This window comes from Columba livia, chromosome 11, assembly GCF_036013475.1.
Source record: "Columba livia isolate bColLiv1 breed racing homer chromosome 11, bColLiv1.pat.W.v2, whole genome shotgun sequence".
NCBI classification, from domain to species: Eukaryota; Metazoa; Chordata; class Aves; order Columbiformes; family Columbidae; genus Columba; species Columba livia.
Genome location: NC_088612.1, coordinates 6,976,073 through 6,996,427, shown reverse-complemented (window position 1 = coordinate 6,996,427; position 20,355 = coordinate 6,976,073). Strand labels below are relative to the sequence as shown.

The following is a 20,355-nucleotide window of genomic DNA, read 5'->3' as shown; positions in this document are numbered from 1 at the left end:
TTTCTATATGCAACAACAAGGACTTTATTTGCAGTAGCAATGAGAAAGTGCAGCGCTTAAATTTGGAAAGAGCTGACCTGGTGCACAAGCAGCCAGCTTGATGAATCCAACGTTGTGCAAACAAGTGACCGCAGAATAGTCAATAGTGGGGCCAGCAGAGTTAGTGGGACCAGGGTGATGAAGCTGCTGAACACCTGGCAAAGGGGAGCATCCCGAAAGCTGATGGTGTTTCTGCCTCGTAGTGTCACCTCCAGGAGTGCTGGTCACCCCTGGGCTGGTGCAGGGGCTCCTCCTAATGGGGTTACCTGGTGACAGGACACGGCATTTGTGCTGTGGCAGCACCTGCCACTTCAGGAGGACCATTTTGGCCACACCGCCCATGCACCGAGCACCCTTATCAGGTGCTGCCATCCCAGCTCATCTTCCTTCCTTCTCCCGCCCCACTCTGTCGCCACTGCCCCACGGGGTTTGGGGAGCACTGCACCCATCTCCCCAAATCAGCCCTTTCGCTTCCCGATCGGAGTCAGTGCTGCTGCTGTTGATGAGGATGCATCTCCCAAGGCTACCACCACCACCAAGGCTGCTGCTCAGCCCAGACAAGGAGTTGTTTAGATTTACGGTGGGAACACAAAGAACAAGGAGCTGTAAAGATGCTTTTTTTCTTTTGCTATTGCATTGCAAGGGGCAGAGCTGTTGCCATCAGCCTGCTCTGCTGTGGTGCTCACTGAAGGACACCTGAAATTCCATTCCCACAGTGAATTCACTGTGTCAGGAAACTCCCTTGTTACCAGAGGCAACTGGAGATGGAAAACAGAGAAATGGCAAAATAATTATTGTCTCATACTGTAGTTTTGGCTTATTTCTTACTGCTAAGGATGACCCAGGCTCACGGAAAATAAATGATGGAGGCAATTAGAGGAAGTCTGTGTTCGGAACAACTGTTTTTTATAGTAACCGTACCTGCAGATGTATTTAAGTAGTGCTGGTCTCAGGGATGAAAAAACACAATACCTGTAGCCTGAAAGCCCAAGGAAAGATAAAGAATCTCCTGTTGAATGCTCTCCTAGAAAACCAACAGCAAGCACATCTGGCATGCAAGCAGGCACCGATGAACAGATCTCTAAGCAGAATAACCACAGTGGCTGCAGAGAATACAAGAAAAATCCTGACCCCTTTATCCACGTCTGTGAGGAGCCAGGACGGCTCGTGGTGGCAGCGGGACCTGCTGTGTCACTGCTGGCCACGGTCCCAGGGCTCCGCTCTCTGCCCACGAGTACGGCAGCAGCACGCTGGAGCGGGCACCGAACTGCTGATGGCCAAATCACTTAACCTCACCGTTAGCTGCTCAACAAGCCTTCGCTAAATGAACCGACATTTGCAACTCCTTGTTCTCTGCAGGGAGGAAAAAAGGCTTCCTTTGCTTTCCAGACTGCGATCGTGTATTTGTGGGTTTAGAGATGGGAAATAAAAAGCCCACCTGGGCAAAAGGGAAACTTGGAGGACTTGCTGGACTTGCTGGAGCTGCTTTGCTCTTTTCATAGCTCTGGGGGTGGGACTGGCCATGGCTTTGGGCACTCTGCACCCAAGAAGCACTAACTGATGAAATGCACCTTCCTCCTCACTGGTGAGCTCAGAAATTCCCTCTTACAAACTGCTGACTATCAGGACTTGACCAAAGAGCAAGTTTTCACCAGCTGTACCGGGAAGCCCTTAGAGGGACCAGTTACATCACAGAACTGTTTTTTTGTTGTTGTTCCACTGGACTGCTCAGTGCTTTCCATCCCGCTGCTCCCAGCCCTCCTGCCAGACACCAGTTCCTTGCAGGTACCACTGCTCCTGCCATTCCCTCTGAGCTCAGCTTAAGGGAAAAAGCCATGGAGATTCACCTCCTTTAGATTGCTCTGGGCAGGAGCACAGGGGGTTGGACACATCTTGGTAGCAGGCCCCACAGCCCCTGGCAGGCAGCAGGAGATGGGAGTGCTTTACACAGAGGAAGGGGAGCTCTGCAGCCAACCTAAAATTGGTTGCTTGAGCTCAAGTTATCGTCAGAAGAGTTGCAATCAAAGCCTATACCGAGTATCTTCTTACTCAAATCAGTGCTCCAGTGCTCCAACATTGCTTTTATTTTCCACCGCAATGCGTCACGGGGCTTTTGTTAGAGTCCTGCCATATCCAACGAGTACAAGGGTCTCTCCACTGGCTCCATTTACACGACTAGTTAAAGGGTGCCTGTGGGATTCTGTCCTGCAGAGAGGTTTTACTCCTCCAGACCAACACAGATAATTTTTGCTCATGTGCACCCACTGCCTCAGTGCACAAAAGTGTATGTTGGTAGAATATAGCTCTTTTTTCAGCAAAACTTCTGGGTGGAGAGCAAGTCTTAGACTGACTCTGGGTCAGGCACAGTAAATCACAGCAGGACATTTATACTCTATGGACCAGGCTTGACAAGAAGTGTTACAACTACAGACCACTCAGAGCAAGCACATCAGCCACCATAAAGGACACAAAATCTCTTTGTGACATTCCTGAGCCTCTGAATGGCAGGCATTAGAAAAGGGCACATGTGGAAAAAGTGGCATTTTACTGACACGCTTCCAGGCAGGCGAGCAATAATAGATACTCCCATTCGTCACTTAAAAAGCGCAGAATATAATTCCTCTTGTAATCAGGATGGAAAGGCATATGGCCTGGACTAGCAGAAGAAAGGTTGACTCATATTAAGTCCAACCCATTACCAAGTGTCAAGTGCTCCCTAAGATGGCTCACCCTAATTTGAGAAGTCACCTGGTGGCAGTGGGTCACCAGCTCCCTCTACAGACAATCACGACACAGCCGGACCCCTGCAGAACTGCTACAGCAGATGCATAATAACAAAGAGTCCCTTTAAACTGCCACCAAGGAGCAGAATTTTCCTCCTCATCACTGGCAATAATTATTCCACTCAATGCCGAGTCCTTTGTCTTCCTCCATGGGGAGAGGTCTGGCTCGCTCCCCTATCCTGGGGTGGATGAAGAAATGGCTGCGATTGCATTAGTGCTCCCCAAGACTGACATGAATATGTCTTTTGTTTCCTTCCAGGGAAACAAAGAGCCGGAGCAGGAGGGATGGAGGGAAACGCAGGCGCCACCGGGCTGCAGGAAAAGTTCAGCAGCCCGGAACCAGGTGGTTGTTCGGAAACAAAGTGCCAAGACCATTCGCAACGGCAATGCTTCATCACGGCAGCACACACCGGTGAGCGCGAGGAGCCAGCCAAGGCGAGCGGGATGAGCACGCCTGCCCGCCCGCTGACACCCCGCAGCACCGCAATTCCAGCGATGCATGTATAGGTGACACGTATATAAAACGACAGGGATGAAAACCCCCGCGCAGGGGTGGCTGCTGGCTGGGAGGAACGGGCTAATGAGAGCGACACAGCGTCACAAGCGAGAAACTGCTGAATTTTCATCCTTGCCCTGACACCTCTTTGTTTCAGTATCTCGCGTCTGCAGGAGGTGGTGTAAGAATATCTGGAGGAGCAAGACGGGACTGCTTAAGGAGCAAACATCTTTCTCAGAAGCCCCTGGCAGGCAGAGCAGCTCGTGCCGCCCTCGGCTCCTACCTCCCTTCACCTGCGATGCTGAGAACTTATTGTCCGGGGAAACAGCATGATATGATTTTTATTTTTTTTTTGTCCTTTTGCCAGTAATATTATATTCTTACTTTGTACCAAATGAACACTTTGTTCTTTCCTTCTGCAATTTCTCAGTATTTGTAGGTGAGAGAAAAACGTTCTCCCCCCTGCTCCCACCCATGTGAGGCATATTCTTCCAAAGACAATCCAAATTGCAGGCAGGGGGCAGGGTATGTGTAAAAGTGGGCAAGCTGTTCGCTCCTCACAATAATTAGAGGGTGTTTCGATGCCAAGGAAAAAGAATAAAAGAGTTGCACCTGCCTGCATTTCCCAGATCCCCTTGGTGCTGTGAGCCTGCCAGGGGACACCTGGCCAGATCTTTGCTTTGCTTAATGCTTGGGCTGTAGTGGCCAAAGCAAGGGTGGTCTGTGGGGGTGTGGAGGAGGATGCTGAGCCTCATAGTCCTTCAGCCAAATATTCCTGGCCTGAGAAAGAGCTGCACAAAAATCCAGTATCGCCCAAACCTCGCATGGAGAGGAGCTGTTCCCTGCTGCACACACAGAGTGCTCCTGGAAAACTTTGGAAGGTCATCTTTCTCTACACCCTGGTGCACATCTTGTTAGGTACATTTGCGGTCACACAGTCTCCTTTACCTACAGGTGCTGTTTGCAAAGGATGCTGCTCTCACGTGTCCCTCAAAGCTGAAAACATGTTATCACCCCCATAACTGCTGCAGATCAGACACTCAGCTCTTACACCTCTCCCCAACAACACACTCCAGCCAGGTCAGAGCATCGTGTTAACCATCCCTGGTACCACGGCAACACACAGCGATGAAGTGTTCTCTGTGCCAGGCTCCTCTGCTAAGAGCTTAGGGTGTAAGATGAACAGTGTTTGGCCTCTTGCTGTGCCTGGGATGAAGAAGCTCCTCAAACCCAAACCACTTTGGAGATGCAATGGGGAAAAGAAGTGGGTGGGAGAGGGCAAGCAAGAGAAAAGATCAGTTTGACCTACTTCATGATTACCTCTTAACATAGCAGGGTCCCACCTTTGCTCTGTGCAACCCTGTACCAGAGCTGATGTGGGAACTTATCCATGAACGGCCTGGGACTAACACGTATCAGAGGGCGGCAGATTGCAGGACCCATCCTTTGCTCCCTGGGGTGTAGGGTGCTACGCTCCTCGCTAGTTACCTTGTGCACTATAATTTCTGAAATGCTGTGTGAAACAAGCTGCTTGCTGTTTCTGCAGAACTCCTCTGACCCTGTTGCTGTCTCTGCCGCTGCACTGCTTGGCAGTACTTCCTTGGAGGAACTACAGCAACAAACTCAGATGCCAGGGCTTGGAGATAAGCAGCCAGCAACCATCTAATTTCCATACAATGTACAGAAAAGAGAGGAGGAAAAAAAAACCCACAACACTGGGAATCCCTAATGAACCAGGGTGAAAAACAGGACAAGTAAGTAACAAAACAGAATAGATTTTCAATAAGGGCACAGCAAGTTCTAGCGGACAGATATAGCAGATAGACGAGAGAGAAGAAAGAACAGAAGCCGGAAAAGAAGATGGGAGGAAAGCAGGGGGATCAGAGCAGCCTGTCCGATGGGGAGAATGCTTCAGAAGATTTTCATTTCCTTTATCATTACATAGATAGTGCCAGCTCATTGCAGAGCAACAATTCATCTAGCCTGGTAACCTACAGTCTGGTGCTGGATGTTTCTGGACAAGGCTACCAACCTTTAAGCACTTCTTGTCTGTGGCACCCAATAAAATGTAACAATGAAACAATGGCAAACATCACGGCATTTAATTTACCATTTCAGCCTCCAGTGCCAGGTGTTTGTTTTGATGTAACACAGCAGGAAATCTCACCTGGTCCCAAACAGCCAGACCATGTGCCATTTGGGTACTTTGAGTGCACCCCATGTTAACAAAATTATTTGTTTTCCCACACTGCTGTAGTGAGTTCCTCAAGTTAACACAAACCCTTCTCTCTGCATTTGTTCCTCTCATTCCCTAAGTTTCCAAGCAGTCCTCAGAGATGGGGTTTATGGGGTGGGTAGGGTGTTGCTTCTCTCCTCAGACTAAGGGGCTGCTTTAGCCCCAGCCATGCAGGGCACCTGCAGCTAAACACCCTGTAGGTGACCAGGAAGAGATGATCACAAAGCCCCTGATGCAGCCCATGGGGACAGAAAAGTGGGTTGAGCTCCCCCTCCCTGCTCCATCACCCCCACCCAACCGGTCCCTGTTCAATTTCTCCCACCCTGCAGACTGGCTCCTTATCCATCATCCCCACAAACGGGTGCCCTCTCCACCACACCCATCCAGACCAGTACCAGCATCCCAAGCCCCCCGGGATACACCATGCCCCACCACCGCCGGCCAGCAGACAGCCTGCACCAACATCCCACTCAGGGACCTGCTCCATCAGTAACACCTGAGCACCGTACCCAAACCCCTCTCTCCAGACCAGTATCTGTTCCAACATCCCTAACCACACTGGTACCTGCTCCAGCATCCCTACCTACACATGTACCTGACTGAGCATCTCTACCCGGACCGGTACCTGCTCCAGCACCCCTACCCGGTTGGGTACCTCAGCGTCTCTAACGGGTCCAGTACCTGCTCCAGCATCCCTAACCGGACCGCTATCTCAGCAGCTCTAACGGGAGCGGCACCAGCTTCCGCCCCCTTGCCCGGACCCGCGTGGCTGCCCCCCGGCACCGTGCCCGGCAGCGGGGCGGTCCCGCCTGGGGTTGCACCGGCTCCGCGGCGCTGCGCGGGAGCGGAGCGAGCTCCCTTTCCACTCCGGCGCGGCAAGAAACGGGGAAAGCCGGAGACAAAGAAACTGTCCGAGCGCCCGCCTGCCCCCCCCTTCTCCGCCACCGCCTCCTCCGCCTCCTTCTCCGCCGCCAGCACTCCTACCCTCCGCGCCCCTCCGCGGCAGGGAAGGGGGGTATTTACCCGCTCTCCTCCTCGATCTCGGAGATATCAGCGAAGATGAGGAAACCGACCAACAGCGTGAGCAACGCCAGCGTCCAGCCCCGGCACGGCAGCGGCATGGCTCCCGGGCTGGGCTGGGCTGGGCCGGGCCGCTCCGCGGGGTGCGGAACGCGGCGCCGCGTCCCGGGCTCGGCGCCGCCGCCGCCCGGCGGGGCCGCTCCGCCCCTCGGCGCCCGCGGAGCGCCCGTCCCGCCCCGCCCGGCGCGGGGAGGGGGCGGACGGGGCGGGCTCAGCCCCCACCGCCCCCCGCCGATAAAGTTTGCGGCGGGTTCCCGCGGCGCTCCGGGAGCAGTTGCCCCTCGTCCTGTCTTGGGGAGGGCCCGTCACCCTCGGCGGTGCCCCCGGTGCACGGGCTTTGCTTTATGTTGTCGCTTTCCCTGCGCGGCCGTGGCGCGGCCCCTGCCTTGTGCGCACCGGCGCGGTGTGGCGGGGTCAGTCCTGGCTGGGGGGGAGGAAACGCGCAGGCGAGTGTTTTTTTCCCCGAAAGGACAAAAACTGCAATAAAATAAGACAAAGCGCACTCCTGTTTGCGGTGGTGGTGATTGTACCTTCTCACGCAACGTGCGTGCAATAAAGCAGATCTTTTGGGATAGAAAACGTATTGTAAACAATGATGATTAATAACTAATCACAACCATCTCGATTACTGTTAATACCCGTTTTGGTAATAATAAATTTCTTTGCTATAAATATTGACCATCATAACTACACCAGTCCTGCCACAACTCTTTACATCTCGCCGTAGTTTGAAAAGGTAGAATTTATTAAGTAGAAACCACGCAAGGGGCTCTGCTTCTGAGGCACCTGGAGGCAACTCTGCCACTCTCACAGCCCCTATGACCAACCTGCAGGCTACAGGCATAGCCTTAGATTTTGTTATGGAGAGAAAAGGCTGGAGTTTTTATCCAGAAAGGGAGATTAAAGTGTATGAAAGTTGGGAATAAGGAAAAATGGACTGGCTGGACAAAAGAACAGCCAAAAAAAAAAAAAGACTAAGTGATCCTTTCCCTGCATCCCTGTTATCTGTTTAGTCCTGCACCCGGCCCTGGAGAGGAGAGACCAGCTGTGCCAAGGTTTAGGCAGGGCCAGCCTGGCAGGGTGTCTCCAAATGCAAGCATAATTCTTTCAGACCACAAAGTTGCTGAAAAATCAGAATATCTGGTGATACGTGCACCGCTGAACTAGAGAGGGACGCAGTGGATTTATAATGCAGCAGACAGAAGAAGCACAGATGTGTTGAGAGAGAGAGATACTAATTGCTTACATATTTAAAACAGCATCTTTAGTCTGAATGGGAGGCACCATTAAGCAAAACAGAGCTATTAACTGGGGCCACTTGGAAAGCTGCCATTTTCCCTTCTGTGCACGGCTTTTTGCATCAATACAAAAAGTATGTTGCTCAGGGTGTGATATGCTGTCAATGTTGCATGATTCCTACCGAGGATGCTGAGGTGCTTTGCATGGGGATGCATCCATACGTATTGAGTGTGTAGCACCAGTTTTGTGTACAGGAAGGCATATTTAGCAGAGGAGTTTTCCATTTATCTGGATTAAATGGTGGAAGGAGCCCATTATGGCCAATGTGCTTTCCAGGGGGCTCTGAAATTCCTGTATAAAGAGGAGACAAACAAATCACTGTTACGTTTATAGGTAAAAAATACAACATAGGTGAGTCTGCTACAATTATACTATAGTATATATGGCAAATTTACAGTTCCATATGCAGCTTTTGTAATAGAGCATATTCAGGCCCCTGGGGAGAAAGTGATTTCAGGTGGTCTGAGTAGCCCCATAATTTACCTTCTGCATAAATCTGAGAAAAGCCTCATTTTCCTCTGTTTTATTCTTCTTGGACTCCCTTTCCTCACCCTATTCTGGAGTTTCACAACAGTGTGACTGGCCTGAGGATGGGGAAACAGGCTTTAAGGTGACCTTGCTGGGACAGGGACTGACACAGGGGTTTCCCGAGATGCAGCGGGGCAGAGCACCAGTCCCCTGTGATTCGGGAGCACCGCACCGCAGCTGGTTTCCCAGCTTACACATCCTGGAGAATACAGATGGAGATATCTGCTCCTGCATCTTTTTTTTCAGCTCCATCCCAGGTGGTGTTTCAGCTTCTTTTGTCTGATCTTCCTGTTTCAGTTGCCAATCACGATGGAAATGTGCAAAACCAGAAATCTCAATGGAGGCTGAGCAATAAGTGTGGGAATCATTCAGTGTGTGGTGGGAGTTGGTTTGCCTGGATGGGGAGTCCCACAGGGACAGGGACATCCTATCTACCGAGATCTGCTCCTGCTGTGGAGTAGCTTGTCTTAAAAAACATGCTGGGATTTGACTCTGCTCCTGCATAAGTCAATGGAAATGCTGCTGAAATGAAAAAAAAACAAAACAAAACAACAAAAACCAAACCCCTCCTTGCAGGGTGAGCTGAGAGTTAAGCTTGATGCCCTTCACTGGAAAGCTCCACTGCTCGGGGCTTGCACAAAGAGCTCTGTGAATCCCGTACTTGGTGTCATCTGTTGCTTTATTCCTATGAAAGATGTAGGTCGAAGAGAAAGGTCATTCTTCAGCTCTTCAGGCTTCAAACACAGGGACCAGGACCTTGAAGTACAGCTGGTTTCGAATGAGGAGGCAGCAAAGCTACACTGAAGATGCAGGAACAGTGCAGCGCGCTGAATTATTTTGTAATCAATTAACAAGGCTGTATAACATCACCAAGTGTGACTCTGCGATGTAAACCTGGAGATCTTGTTGCACTGCTGGGGGCTAAATATTGCACAATCAGGAGTCTTACTATAGCAGCAGAAAGAAATGAATATAATAGGTACTGACTGCAGGAGAGAACATTTTACCCTGTATTCACTCCAAGTCCATCCTTTAGAGCATTCTGGCCAGATTTGGGGAGAGGAGGAGATAACACACCCTAGTTTCATGCATTCCTCTTTATCCCAAAGAACTGCAAACTGTCGCCATAGTTTCTCAAGTATTAGTCATTCTGCACATTCAATCCGCTAGGAATCTTCACATGATTCAGCTTAACCAGGTGCATAAATGTTGCAGGATTGGGTCCGTAAGCGTCCAAAGCCTCAATTTTATGTCTCATTTGTAAGATGGGTTGCAGGAAGATGAGAGCAAACTGTCACAAATAGACTGTTGTTGTAGAGTAATATGTTCTGAAACAGAATAAAAGGCTATTATATCCTCTAGTTCCTAATAATTTGAGGAAATAATTCTGTATCCAGAACATTTGCAGTAAATACAATAAGGTGTACTGAAAAAAAAATATCTTAGCATAACGGCAAAAGTAACTGCACCAGAACAATATTGCATTTTGCTGCTTTGAAGGGAGAAGAGAAAAGAAATGGCATTTTTACATTTTCTTTTGACCTTTGAGAAATATCAGGAATATGTAATAGTCACATTCCCCAACAATAGCTCGGAGGATTCAGAGAATAAGACTTAAACACCTAGGGACATTTACAAACAATGGACAGAGAAGTGATGAATTTAAGATGTGGGTATGAAAGGCACAGATACACAGAGCGTGCAAAAATAATACATATTTTAAATGTTTTTAATCTAGACGAGAAGCATCATTGAGAAAGGTAGTGGCTCCTGAGCAAGCAGAGGAGGGACAGAGAAGATGACCCACGAGGTCTTTGCTGTGCTACGACGAATGGTAAGACCTTGTGCAGCGAAAGGTCTCAGGGGACCTTTCGCCATCAAATTCGTAAAGCTGCAAAACACACATAACCTTTATCATATCTGCCAGCCAAAATGAACAAAGTTTACGGCCCATTTTATACAGCTGAACAGTACTCTGATGTGATGAACGAGCATGAGAAATGGGAGCTGGTATTAACCAGGGTCATGATGTTTCATTGCCTCATTGGTAACGAACCTGCGTCTAGGTGCTTTCTCCAATGAAAATATCGGCCCCTCCCACAAAAGTCAAGTGACCCCCAAGGGGCATGAAGTGTCTTTTCCTCCCCAATGAGTTCATTAGCAGAAGGAAGGATGCTGATTCAGTAGGTTTGATGCCCTCCATCTTCTCCTGAATGCTCTTGCTGGTCTTCATGCAGAGCGAGGGATCAGAGACCACCACTCCAGCATCTTTGCTCATGGATGGAAAAACACTGATAGCAACCAAGCAGCTTCTAGAGCTGTCAGGCTCCTCACCTGGCTTTATTTACCCTTGGGGAAAAGTTTCCAGCTGGATCCCAAAGCAGGTTGGTCCATTACTAAAGTACATTCACCTGGAGGAGCTGTGAGTCTTATTAAAGGACTCCTAAGCCCTGGACAAATTATTAGTCATAGACAGGGTTTGTTCTTTTTTGAGAGGCAAACAGCACTGAAATGCAGCCCTAGCAGAGGCATTTAGACATATCCTAATATCAGTGAATCTCAATTTAGCCACATCAGAGGAGTCTGTAACTTTCTGTGGCACATCCTCTATTGAACTGGGATTTTTCAGGGATTTTTTCCTTTGGAAGGAGGACTGCAAGTCTGTCGCCTTCTTTATACCCAGAGTGGTGTAGCAGCAATGAGAAAGCTAAGGTGATTCACGAGAAAGGGAGAAGAAAATCAGACTGTATTAATTTCAAGCTCTATTAGGATTTTAAGAAAGTAAAATCAATAGAAAAGGATGGACTCAGTAGGGAACGTGACCTTATTTTCCCAGTGTTTGAAGGAGAAGTGCACACAATAGAGAGACAAAAATACATCTATAAAACCAGATCAGTTCCTTTGATGTTGAAGTAGAGAAGTTAAAGTGCTGATGTAAAGGGGCATCATTTGATGATGAAGAGAAAAAGAAAAAGAAAAAGAAAAAGAAAAAGAAAAAGAAAAAGAAAAAGAAAAAGAAAAAGAAAAAGAAAAAGAAAAAGAAAAAGAAAAAAAAGCCCTCACCAAAACAAAAACCAAAACCCGCCCAAAAATCCCCAAATCCAACACCATCTACTAGCCCCTTCTATTCCTTTCTTTCCTGCAGTAAATTGCAAAAATGGTGTGATCCATGCAACATTTCATCAAATATGACTCACCCTTGTCAGAGCAAAATGTTTGATATAAAACAAGAATGATCTTTCTTTCTTTGTGGTCAGATAAGCTGGTTTGGATTAATAAAAATGCCACATTCACAATGATATTGATAATTTGCATGTGAAAAGCCTTCCAACCTGGTAATGAAAACAATTTTTCAGTTTTGCCACCACTAGTCGCAAGAGATAAGGTCTGCCGTCCTCCCCCTCACAATTAACCATGCACACACAAAAAAAGGGAAAAGGTAGAAAAAAGGGAAGAGGTGGAATATGTGTGACAATTGCAAATTGCCCGTTATCTGGACCTGATTCTAAGGTGTTGATATTTCCACCTGCGGCTGTACGGCTGGCACGACTTTACAGCCTGGCCGTGTGCGTGCCCAGCCGGGCACCTCATGGCTGGGACAGCAGAGCTGAGTATGTGCCCGTATGAAGTTTTTATATAGTATTCATGGCATTTGGGGAAAACAAAACCCAAAAACTAAAATAAGATTTCACAACCCCCCCCTTTTGTGTTAGCATGCCACTGGGTGGCAGTGCTGGGTGTGCACGTGTGTATATGTATAGATATAGATATATATATGTAATGGGGGGGACACCAACTTTTGGGAGGATTTCTCAAACCTGGGTATGTTTTGCTCATCCTTGGTATGCTGAATGGCACTGTGGAGCCCAAGGCAGGAGAAGAAAGGGCTGAAAGATACTTCAGCTTTGAAGAGCGGAGACAATTGCTGCGTTTCCATCGACCTGGGCGAAACTGCGCAGCCGGGAGAACCGAGTGCCCGAAGGTCAATGCCAGTGTCGGCACCCCAGGCTGATCCAAGCTGTCCCAGCCTTGTCTGCAGACCTGCAATTGCAGCATTTTTCTTGCACAGTCATCAGAGGAACAAAGAAGCCCTTTGCTAATAGTCTGGAAACAAAAATGACACGAGATACCTGCCCTGTTCCCTGTTTCTGCCCCAGCCCACACACTTCACCCTTGTTCTTCCTGCTCCACAGAGAAATAATTAACCCAGCAAAGCTGTATTTTCAGTGACTCAGAATACACACGTGTGCTTGGTGCATATAAAGCACACACACTTCTCACGTCTGACCAGCAATGATTTGAATGTAACTCATCCCTCCAAGATAATTCCAAACCGATAAACATTTCTTACTTATAATGGTAGATTTTAAGTGTCTGATAAACAGATAAAGGTTTCAAATGCCAAACTGAGACGTCATCAGGTTTTGAATTTTGTCTCTTATCTCAGTTCAAAGCTGCTAAAATGTGGCATTTCTTTTAGGTTTGTTTCTGCAGAGTTCACCTTTATCACGGTACTTCTGTCTGCATTTCATGGTCCTTAAAGCAGGGGTCATATTTGACTCTAGTTTGGGCCTGTTTCAAGTCGGCAGGTTTGATTAATCTTGTCCTATACTTGAGAGAAACCCAATTACTCCCCACAACTGTGTTGAGGAGGTAAATCTACCTAGTTTGGCTGAACAATCCTACATGCAGGGTGAAGAAATAAACTGTATCTGGGCACCACAAAGTAGAGGAGGATGTTTCTTGCAAGATTAACTTGAGATTTCAGATTGTTTCTGCCTGTGAGAAGTCAGACTGAAAAAAAAGAGCTGAATAGATAAGAATAGATAAAGAGGAGGGAAATCCTTATGACCCTCCTTTGAGGGTCATAAAATAAATATAGATGACAGTGCTGCTAGCCATTCAAAAATCTGTCACCTTAGTGATGAACATGCCTGAGAAAGCCTGCAAGAAAGCTGTCTTGCTTTTTCCTGGTATTCTTGTGGTCCTCTGGAAAATTTTGATCTAAATCTTTGCAAAATGTAGATTACAACAGCAATTAAAACAACCAGAAAAAAAGGGAAAAAAAAATTGCATGCACACATGGTCCTTTGCAAATGAGAACTTCTTTGCAAGGAAAACATAAGATTCAACAATATGTTCTATTTAGTAAAAATGAGAAAATCTTAAGGGGCAACATGAAGAATGCAAGTCTTTCTTCTCTGCACCTCTATCTAACAGCTAAGAAAGTGCTGTACAAAAGGTCTTTAATGCTTCTCCTGTGGGAGCAAGAACAGAACTTGTTCACCTGGAGTTTGTTTCTTGGTGACCAACACCAAAGGAATCACCTACATTTGATCCAAAAAGCTCTTAGGTTATTATTATCCCTAGTCACAGCAGGAACAGAATATTTTCAGTTTCATACTTCCCATCTGGATCCTAAATTAAAGTTGTTGGATACATGGCCCTGGTTGTGCAGCACCACGTGCTTGAGAACCCACCTCTGTGGAAAGGCAAGGGGTCAGTTGGGTGAGCACGTTCCTCGGGAAGGAAAACGTCAGAGCAGCTTGTGCCTAAATGTGATTTATTTATTTATTTTCTCTGATCTTAGATCATTAGTGTCCTCTGTGGTGAGGAATATGAATGATTGATCTGCAGCTGAATTCCACCTCACACAACAAGATACCAGCAGAAGGGGGAGACTGCACATAATGCTCCTGGCAGGTTTAAGTGCTCTGTACAAATGTTGAAGGAGTAAGAGAGAGTAAAAGAGCCAGTGTGGGGGAGAGACACCCCAGGCATGTAACAGCCTTCCTGACCTAGTGATTTATTTATGGCATTCCTAGAGGGAAAGAAGCCATGCAAAGATCACGAGCCTGCACGCTGCAGTAAGTGGTGCGCTGGCACATATTTAGCAAGCAACAATACAAGGCACAAAATCTACAAAGGATGGGGAAATGCTTCTACTCCTTGTGGGATTATCAAACAGTTAGAGTTAAGGGATGAGAGAGTTTTATTTGGAGGAACGAGAAAGATTTCCCTTGCTTCTTTTTATAAATAAATGACAGGAAGATTCTTTTGCTTCCTTGAAAGCCAGGGTGTTTCCTCTTCCAGAGCACACCTACACCATGCTTTCCCCCTGGTCTCACCAGCTCATTCATGGGCCTTTGCAGGGAATTTTGGATACTAATAGTCATCTCAGGTCTGTAAGAGAAAAGGCTCTGTTCACACCAAGATGCCTGCAAGATATATTTCACAGAAAGCTGCTGTCTCCAGGGTAGGTGAACAATGAAAGGAGCATTGCAAAGAACAGATCTCCAATATAGCACAGGAAAAAGCAGAATCTGTGTCAGCTGAAGCCAGTCACAATGTTCATCGACCTGATGAATACTTGCATTGGCACATGGGAACATGTATAAAGTGCAGCATTGCATGAGGGAACTGCACAAAGGTTAACTCTGAACTCACTGAAAGGCCTGATTCTGCAAGGTGCTGAGTCCCTGCAGCTCCTGATGAAGAGCCTGTTACCTTGGCCACCATAAATAAATGCTACTAAAATGGTTCACCTTCTCTTCGGACTGGAACAAGCCCTGGATTTCGTCAGGATGGTGCAGTCAGCAGCTGGACCAGCAGCAGCATAGCAGGAGGCTGCACTGTGCCATGGGGAGAGCAAGGGAGAACACAGGGTATTCATTAGCACTCATCAGACCTTCCATATCACAAAACAATGAGCCCTAAATGTGAACACAGTCTCACTTTACAGTTCTTGACTCTGATGTCTGAATTTGACCTCATCAGAAACGATCTCAACCAAAATCCTGGGCCACTCTGTTTTGTTTCTGAATTTAGCTTCTGCTTCAGCTTTGGAGATTTCAAAAGAGGGAGTCCCCTGTGGCCTGAGGGTTCTGGAGACCTGTGGGGACACAGGGCACCAAGTCTCCCAGTTGCCTCTCCAGACATGCAAACCTGAGGGTCTGAATGACTTCGAGAGGGCTCAGAAGCATCAACCTTGACTTGACTTGAGGAGCTGGATTTAATTACTCCAAGAGTAGACTTAATACTTGCACTGGCATCCCAATCAAGCTTGTCTGTCATTCATAGGTTCCTTCTGGAAAAAAAATACTCTCCATTTATATATGAGATCATAATAATCAAGCTTTATCGCTCCTGTTTCCATTCTAGGAGCTTATAACCACATAATAAAAGCACATAATGAAAACATCATAAAAAACACACAGTAAAAACACATTCACCATGCAAGTATTACCATCTTAGCACATCCCGGATAGAAATGCTGAAGAGTTCTTGAGGCTTCTGGTATGTACTGGTAGCCTCCACAACACTGCATCACAGCCACCCTTCCCACTTGAGGAGCGCGAGCTATTTAAATGACAATAGTTGCAGAAGACTCACATAAACATTTGAATTCAGTGAACTAAGAACATGAAAGGTCTCCAGGAGAGTTTTGCCTTCTTGGCTTTACAAAGTTGGTTAGAAAATTCTCTGAGAAAAGCCTCTTCAGCCACTTTTGCTGTATTATAGCCCTTATCGGAAAAGCAGCATGAGATGGGTGTTGCATTAACACTCTTCTTCCCTGTGGTTTAAATTAAGGTTCATCTTCACAGGCACTCCTTTGCTTTCCTTTGAAGGATGCAAACAGCTCACCCTGCCTCCCTGCTCTATCTTCATTTTCCTTTTCCTGACACTATTTCATATATCCTTGCTCTGGTAGAACATGGTTTGCTCTCGCTGTAGATAAATGAATAACCTGAACTTGCAACAGCACCTGGACTGGGGGATGATTCTGCACCCTGATCAAAGGTATTGGTCCATGCTAATGTTGCTTCATATCCAAACTGGTTTAATTCACGTCAGATGACTTTCACTGTATTGCACTGAGATATCTGTGGCAAATGAGTAGCACTCTTGGACTTCCTCTCCCTCCATCCCTGCGAAGCAGCAACTCCTCTATCTGGGGAAAGCCACTCAGGTCAAATCCTTGTACAGCCCACACTGAACCTGCCCGCTTGTCCCTTCACATATTTTCTAAGTTTCTCACACAATTATTGCAGTGAGCAAATAAAAATGGAAATTAGTCATCAGTCCCTTCAGCAACTTTATCCTTCACTTCAATAGTGCCAGAATAGTCACCTCTCACTTTAATGAGAGCTTCTTGAATTCTTCTCGCTTTCAAAGGTTTTGTTTTGGGTTTGAAGCCAACATTACAGTGACATTGTGAACTTAATAACTTAATGGCTCAGCTATAGGTTGATTTTTGTATTTTCTTTTTTTTAAAGCCACAGATGTTACTAGTAACATCTAAGATGATTGAACCTGGTTATCTTAGAGATTAAAGGCAATATTGTCTGCATTTTTCTTCCAGCTGCTTATTTTGTGTCTCTAGGAAGCCCTTTGTACTCACATGGCTTTGCTGTTTTTTTTTCTCCCCTCCATTACTTCTCTCTCCTTTGTTTGCTTGACACTTTCCTGCAGAGAAAGGGGAGAAACATAAACTAGGCAAATGTGATTTGATCACAGAGCTGGTAGGGGGCAGGTACAGTCAATCACACTGCCTTGAACTCTCTTGTGTGCGATCAGCTGGAGTTTGTTTGCAAAGTCCCCTGAAATTATGTAATGCAAAGACACCGATCCAAAGCTCACGATCAAGAGATGCCTTTGCACGGACTCTGGATCGGGCATAGTAAGTAAACATTCCCCCATAAAATTTGCAGATGTGGGAAAAACTGGAGGCTGGCTTACCGAAACCTGTAGATTGATTCAGCCGCAGAGCAGAAATTCCTGACCCCGGTGCTTTGGTTCCTCTCATGAAACATAAAACCACCATCAGAGGTGGGTTTTTTTCCAAGTTCTCAGCCTCTTCAGAGACACACTAAATTAACCTGAACTCCCTTGGTTTCCTTTAATCTTACAAAAATGCAAGACGCAAAGCAAACCCCTTGTCAGCAAATGCATTACAGATGAAGGCAGCAAAGCTGCCCCCCTTACACCAGCTCTGAATTTGGTCCCTGGGATTTTAACTGTTCCTTTATCTACTGAAAAGGAATGTTAAAAAGTTTAATTGGCATGTAATGAGATAACTATAACAAGTTAATTAGTTCTCAATTAAATTGCATTTACCATACATTCTGAATGTGTTGTTAGCAATTAATGACACCTAATGAACTTGCAATAGTGACTGAGTTTACAACGATAAGGAAAATAATAATAATAATAATGCTCACACGTGGTTTCATAGCACATTAGAAACAACAAATTATTTTAAAATATGTGGTTAAATCACCATATCTTGTGCAGCTGCTGGAAGGGGAACATCCACGAAATCTATTCTGGCACATCCAAGAGGCTTTGGGAGGAAACAATTGGCTTTCAGCATAGGTCTTGTTGAGAAAAAGAATTCCCCAAGAGCTGCAGGAGAATTGCAAAGAAGAAGTGAAAACAAAGCTGCAGAACAAGGTCAATTATTCAGTTTAGACTTAAGAAGGCAAGACAAAGAGAGATCATGACAAACAGTTGGAATAAGGCAGAGATCCTGAGGAGGAAAGCCCGGTGGATGAGGGAAAACAGTTAAATTCTTTTCCAAGATCACTTTAACTAGGTGAGTATATGGAGAGCAATTTGTCTCTGTGCTTCGAGTTAACCTCCCCTTAACACTTTACGCCATTAGAGTGCCACGCTGAATAGGCATTAGAAGGAAAAAAACCCTACAAACTAATTTACATTTTAATGAATTTTTAATTGAACCAAAATCTGTTGTTTCTGTTTAAAGATGCAGTGTTGACTTTGTGGTCTGTGCTGCTGGGAGCCAAGCGGGATCTTAATGTGATAAAAACAATGATAACGCTAAGCTTAATTAGGTTTGAAAACGTGCCTGATAAAGTGACATGGGATAAAAATGTTACCTTCCCCCTTTGAAGCTGATCAGCGGGGCCAGGCAGAGTCTGGACCACTCGGTTTCCTGGTTGTGAAGAAGGAAGAACCAGACCTGCTATTTCTTGCTCATGCAAAGCTCAACCAATGCCAAGAGCAGGATGGGAGAGAAAAAACTGATCCCATGTGCAACAGGGTCACCCACAGTAACTTTTGTTGGACCTTCTCCTCCCATTAGATCTAGTTTTGATGACAGGTAGGACATACTGGTGTTTCTCTAAGCACTTTTCTCTTTGTAACAGGCTACATGGAAATGCCAAAGCTGGGGAACTGCACCTGTAATCCTGTTCCAGACATTTTAAGGCATTTTGTTGTGTTTTTAATGCCTTGTACCAAGCAATTTGCCAAGTTGACCATGCCACACACATACCTAAGGAGCTCAATGAAATGCCAGCAAAGCAGCTATTTTAACACTAGTTTGGTGCAGGTCCTCTTGTTTCATCCTTTCTCTGTTTGCCTCCACTCCTGGGAGGATTGCTCTATTCATAATATGCTCAGGGTTTCACATAATTGAACCTTGCTTTTATTAGTTATTATTTATTAGGTTATTGGTGGTTTGGTTATACAACAAGCATAAGCTAAATACACCCCTCACCTCCACAGAGGGTCTGAGCATCTGACACTCCAATGAACCCAAATAAAATCGCAGCAACCAAAACCAAACTATGGCAGCAGGTTTCAAAACATGTTAAAATCATTATGTGAGCTTCATCTTCAATATCCTACTGCTACCTAGCAGGTCTTTTATTTTGCAGCAATTTGCTCCACTATTGCTCTGTTATGACACTTGAATTTATATTATGTATGAGTCACTAGCCTTCAATGCTTAACTTTGTCCTTTACATTATATGCCATGTTATTTTTGACTTTTAAAAGTAAGGGTGCCTCTGATCAATTTATTTCATACCTCCTTCTGGTGCCAGTGCACAGTAATTTGGTTCCTTGTTAGCATGGGCTGTAAATGTGTTCCTTCCTGAAGACAGCAAGTTTGTCACTAAAAGCATCCTTGCATGCACAGAATGGTTAAGACAGAAACTTTTCACCTCATCACGTGCCTGAAACTCTCCTTATTTCTAATTGCAAAGTAAGTGACTTTTCACTGCTCTGTCAGTTTTTCAACTCCAGGTGGTTTTGCGTTTGAAGGCATTAAACTCCAAACTCCCTTTCCCTGCTTTGCTGCTGTATCTCAGCTGCTGCTCTCTGGACCCAGATCATCCAAACAGAGCCACAGCTCTCCTCGCATTGCCTTGGGAAGTTATTCCTGCCTGCCCCTCCTTGATTTGCAGCAGCAGGAGCTGTCAGTGAAGGCTGCTGTTGCTGGGTGTGATAAGCAGAATAATCCAAGAATAGCCCTTGGTCCTGACAGGGCACATAACAGGGGACATTAGAAAGTTAGTGGAAGGGGATAGAAGTCACTGGGAGTTTTGAATTTCAATCAGGGACACCAGGATCCCCAAAGCCACACAGAGGTAACATTCTGAGCACAGGGCTCGGCAGGTTCTTGCCATCGCACCAGACATCACAGTGGGGATCCACCTGCTTGTAGCGGGTTATCAGGACCTCTCTGGGCAGGCAGTGTGCTGATGAGTGCCAGCTTCCCAAGAGCAGATCAGGAAGAGGTTGTTGTGTTTCCAGTCTATTGTGGTCTCTCTAAACTCCTTTTTCAGCTTGATTGTTGAGCATGAGCAGTCCCAGAGCTGGGAGGCTGGATGTAAATGCAGTTAGCAGGGCTGGAAAGCTTTCAGGGGACAGCCAGGGACCAAGAAGAGGCCTTTTTTTCATGTATTTCTGCTGCACTTGTGCAGGAGTTTTTCACTCTTTAGGCCATAGGAACAAGCTATCTTGAAATCCAGGAAACATCTGGTAAATGGCAGAGATGTCTTTGCATTTATATGATGATCATTACTGGAGTGCACCAACTCAGGCTTCTGCAGATAAACTCTAGATGTGGGTGGGTGCCACTTTAT

At 46.3% G+C, this 20,355-nt stretch overlaps 1 protein-coding gene and 1 long non-coding RNA gene across 3 annotated transcripts in view; both read right to left on the bottom strand.

Moving 5' to 3' along the window:
* The window catches only part of ST8SIA2 (ST8 alpha-N-acetyl-neuraminide alpha-2,8-sialyltransferase 2), a 32,265-nt gene extending 25,471 nt beyond the window's left edge, over window positions 1-6,794 (bottom strand). The window contains exon 1 of one of the 2 annotated variants that reach the window (XM_065076623.1): window positions 6,578-6,794. In XM_065076623.1, coding sequence (XP_064932695.1) covers window positions 6,578-6,675 — 98 coding nt within the window. In that variant the 5' untranslated portion in view covers window positions 6,676-6,794. The remainder of the gene's footprint in view (window positions 1-6,577) is intronic. The other variant, XM_065076624.1, reaches the window with a different exon arrangement.
* Window positions 6,795-7,116: 322 nt separating this feature from the next.
* Window positions 7,117-16,922, bottom strand: LOC102091860 (uncharacterized). The gene is made up of 3 exons (XR_010475350.1): window positions 15,708-16,922; window positions 15,007-15,093; window positions 7,117-9,789 (listed from the first exon to the last, which is right to left on the bottom strand). It is a non-coding gene; the product is annotated as an uncharacterized LOC102091860 (long non-coding RNA).
* Between the last annotated feature and the right edge of the window lie 3,433 nt (window positions 16,923-20,355).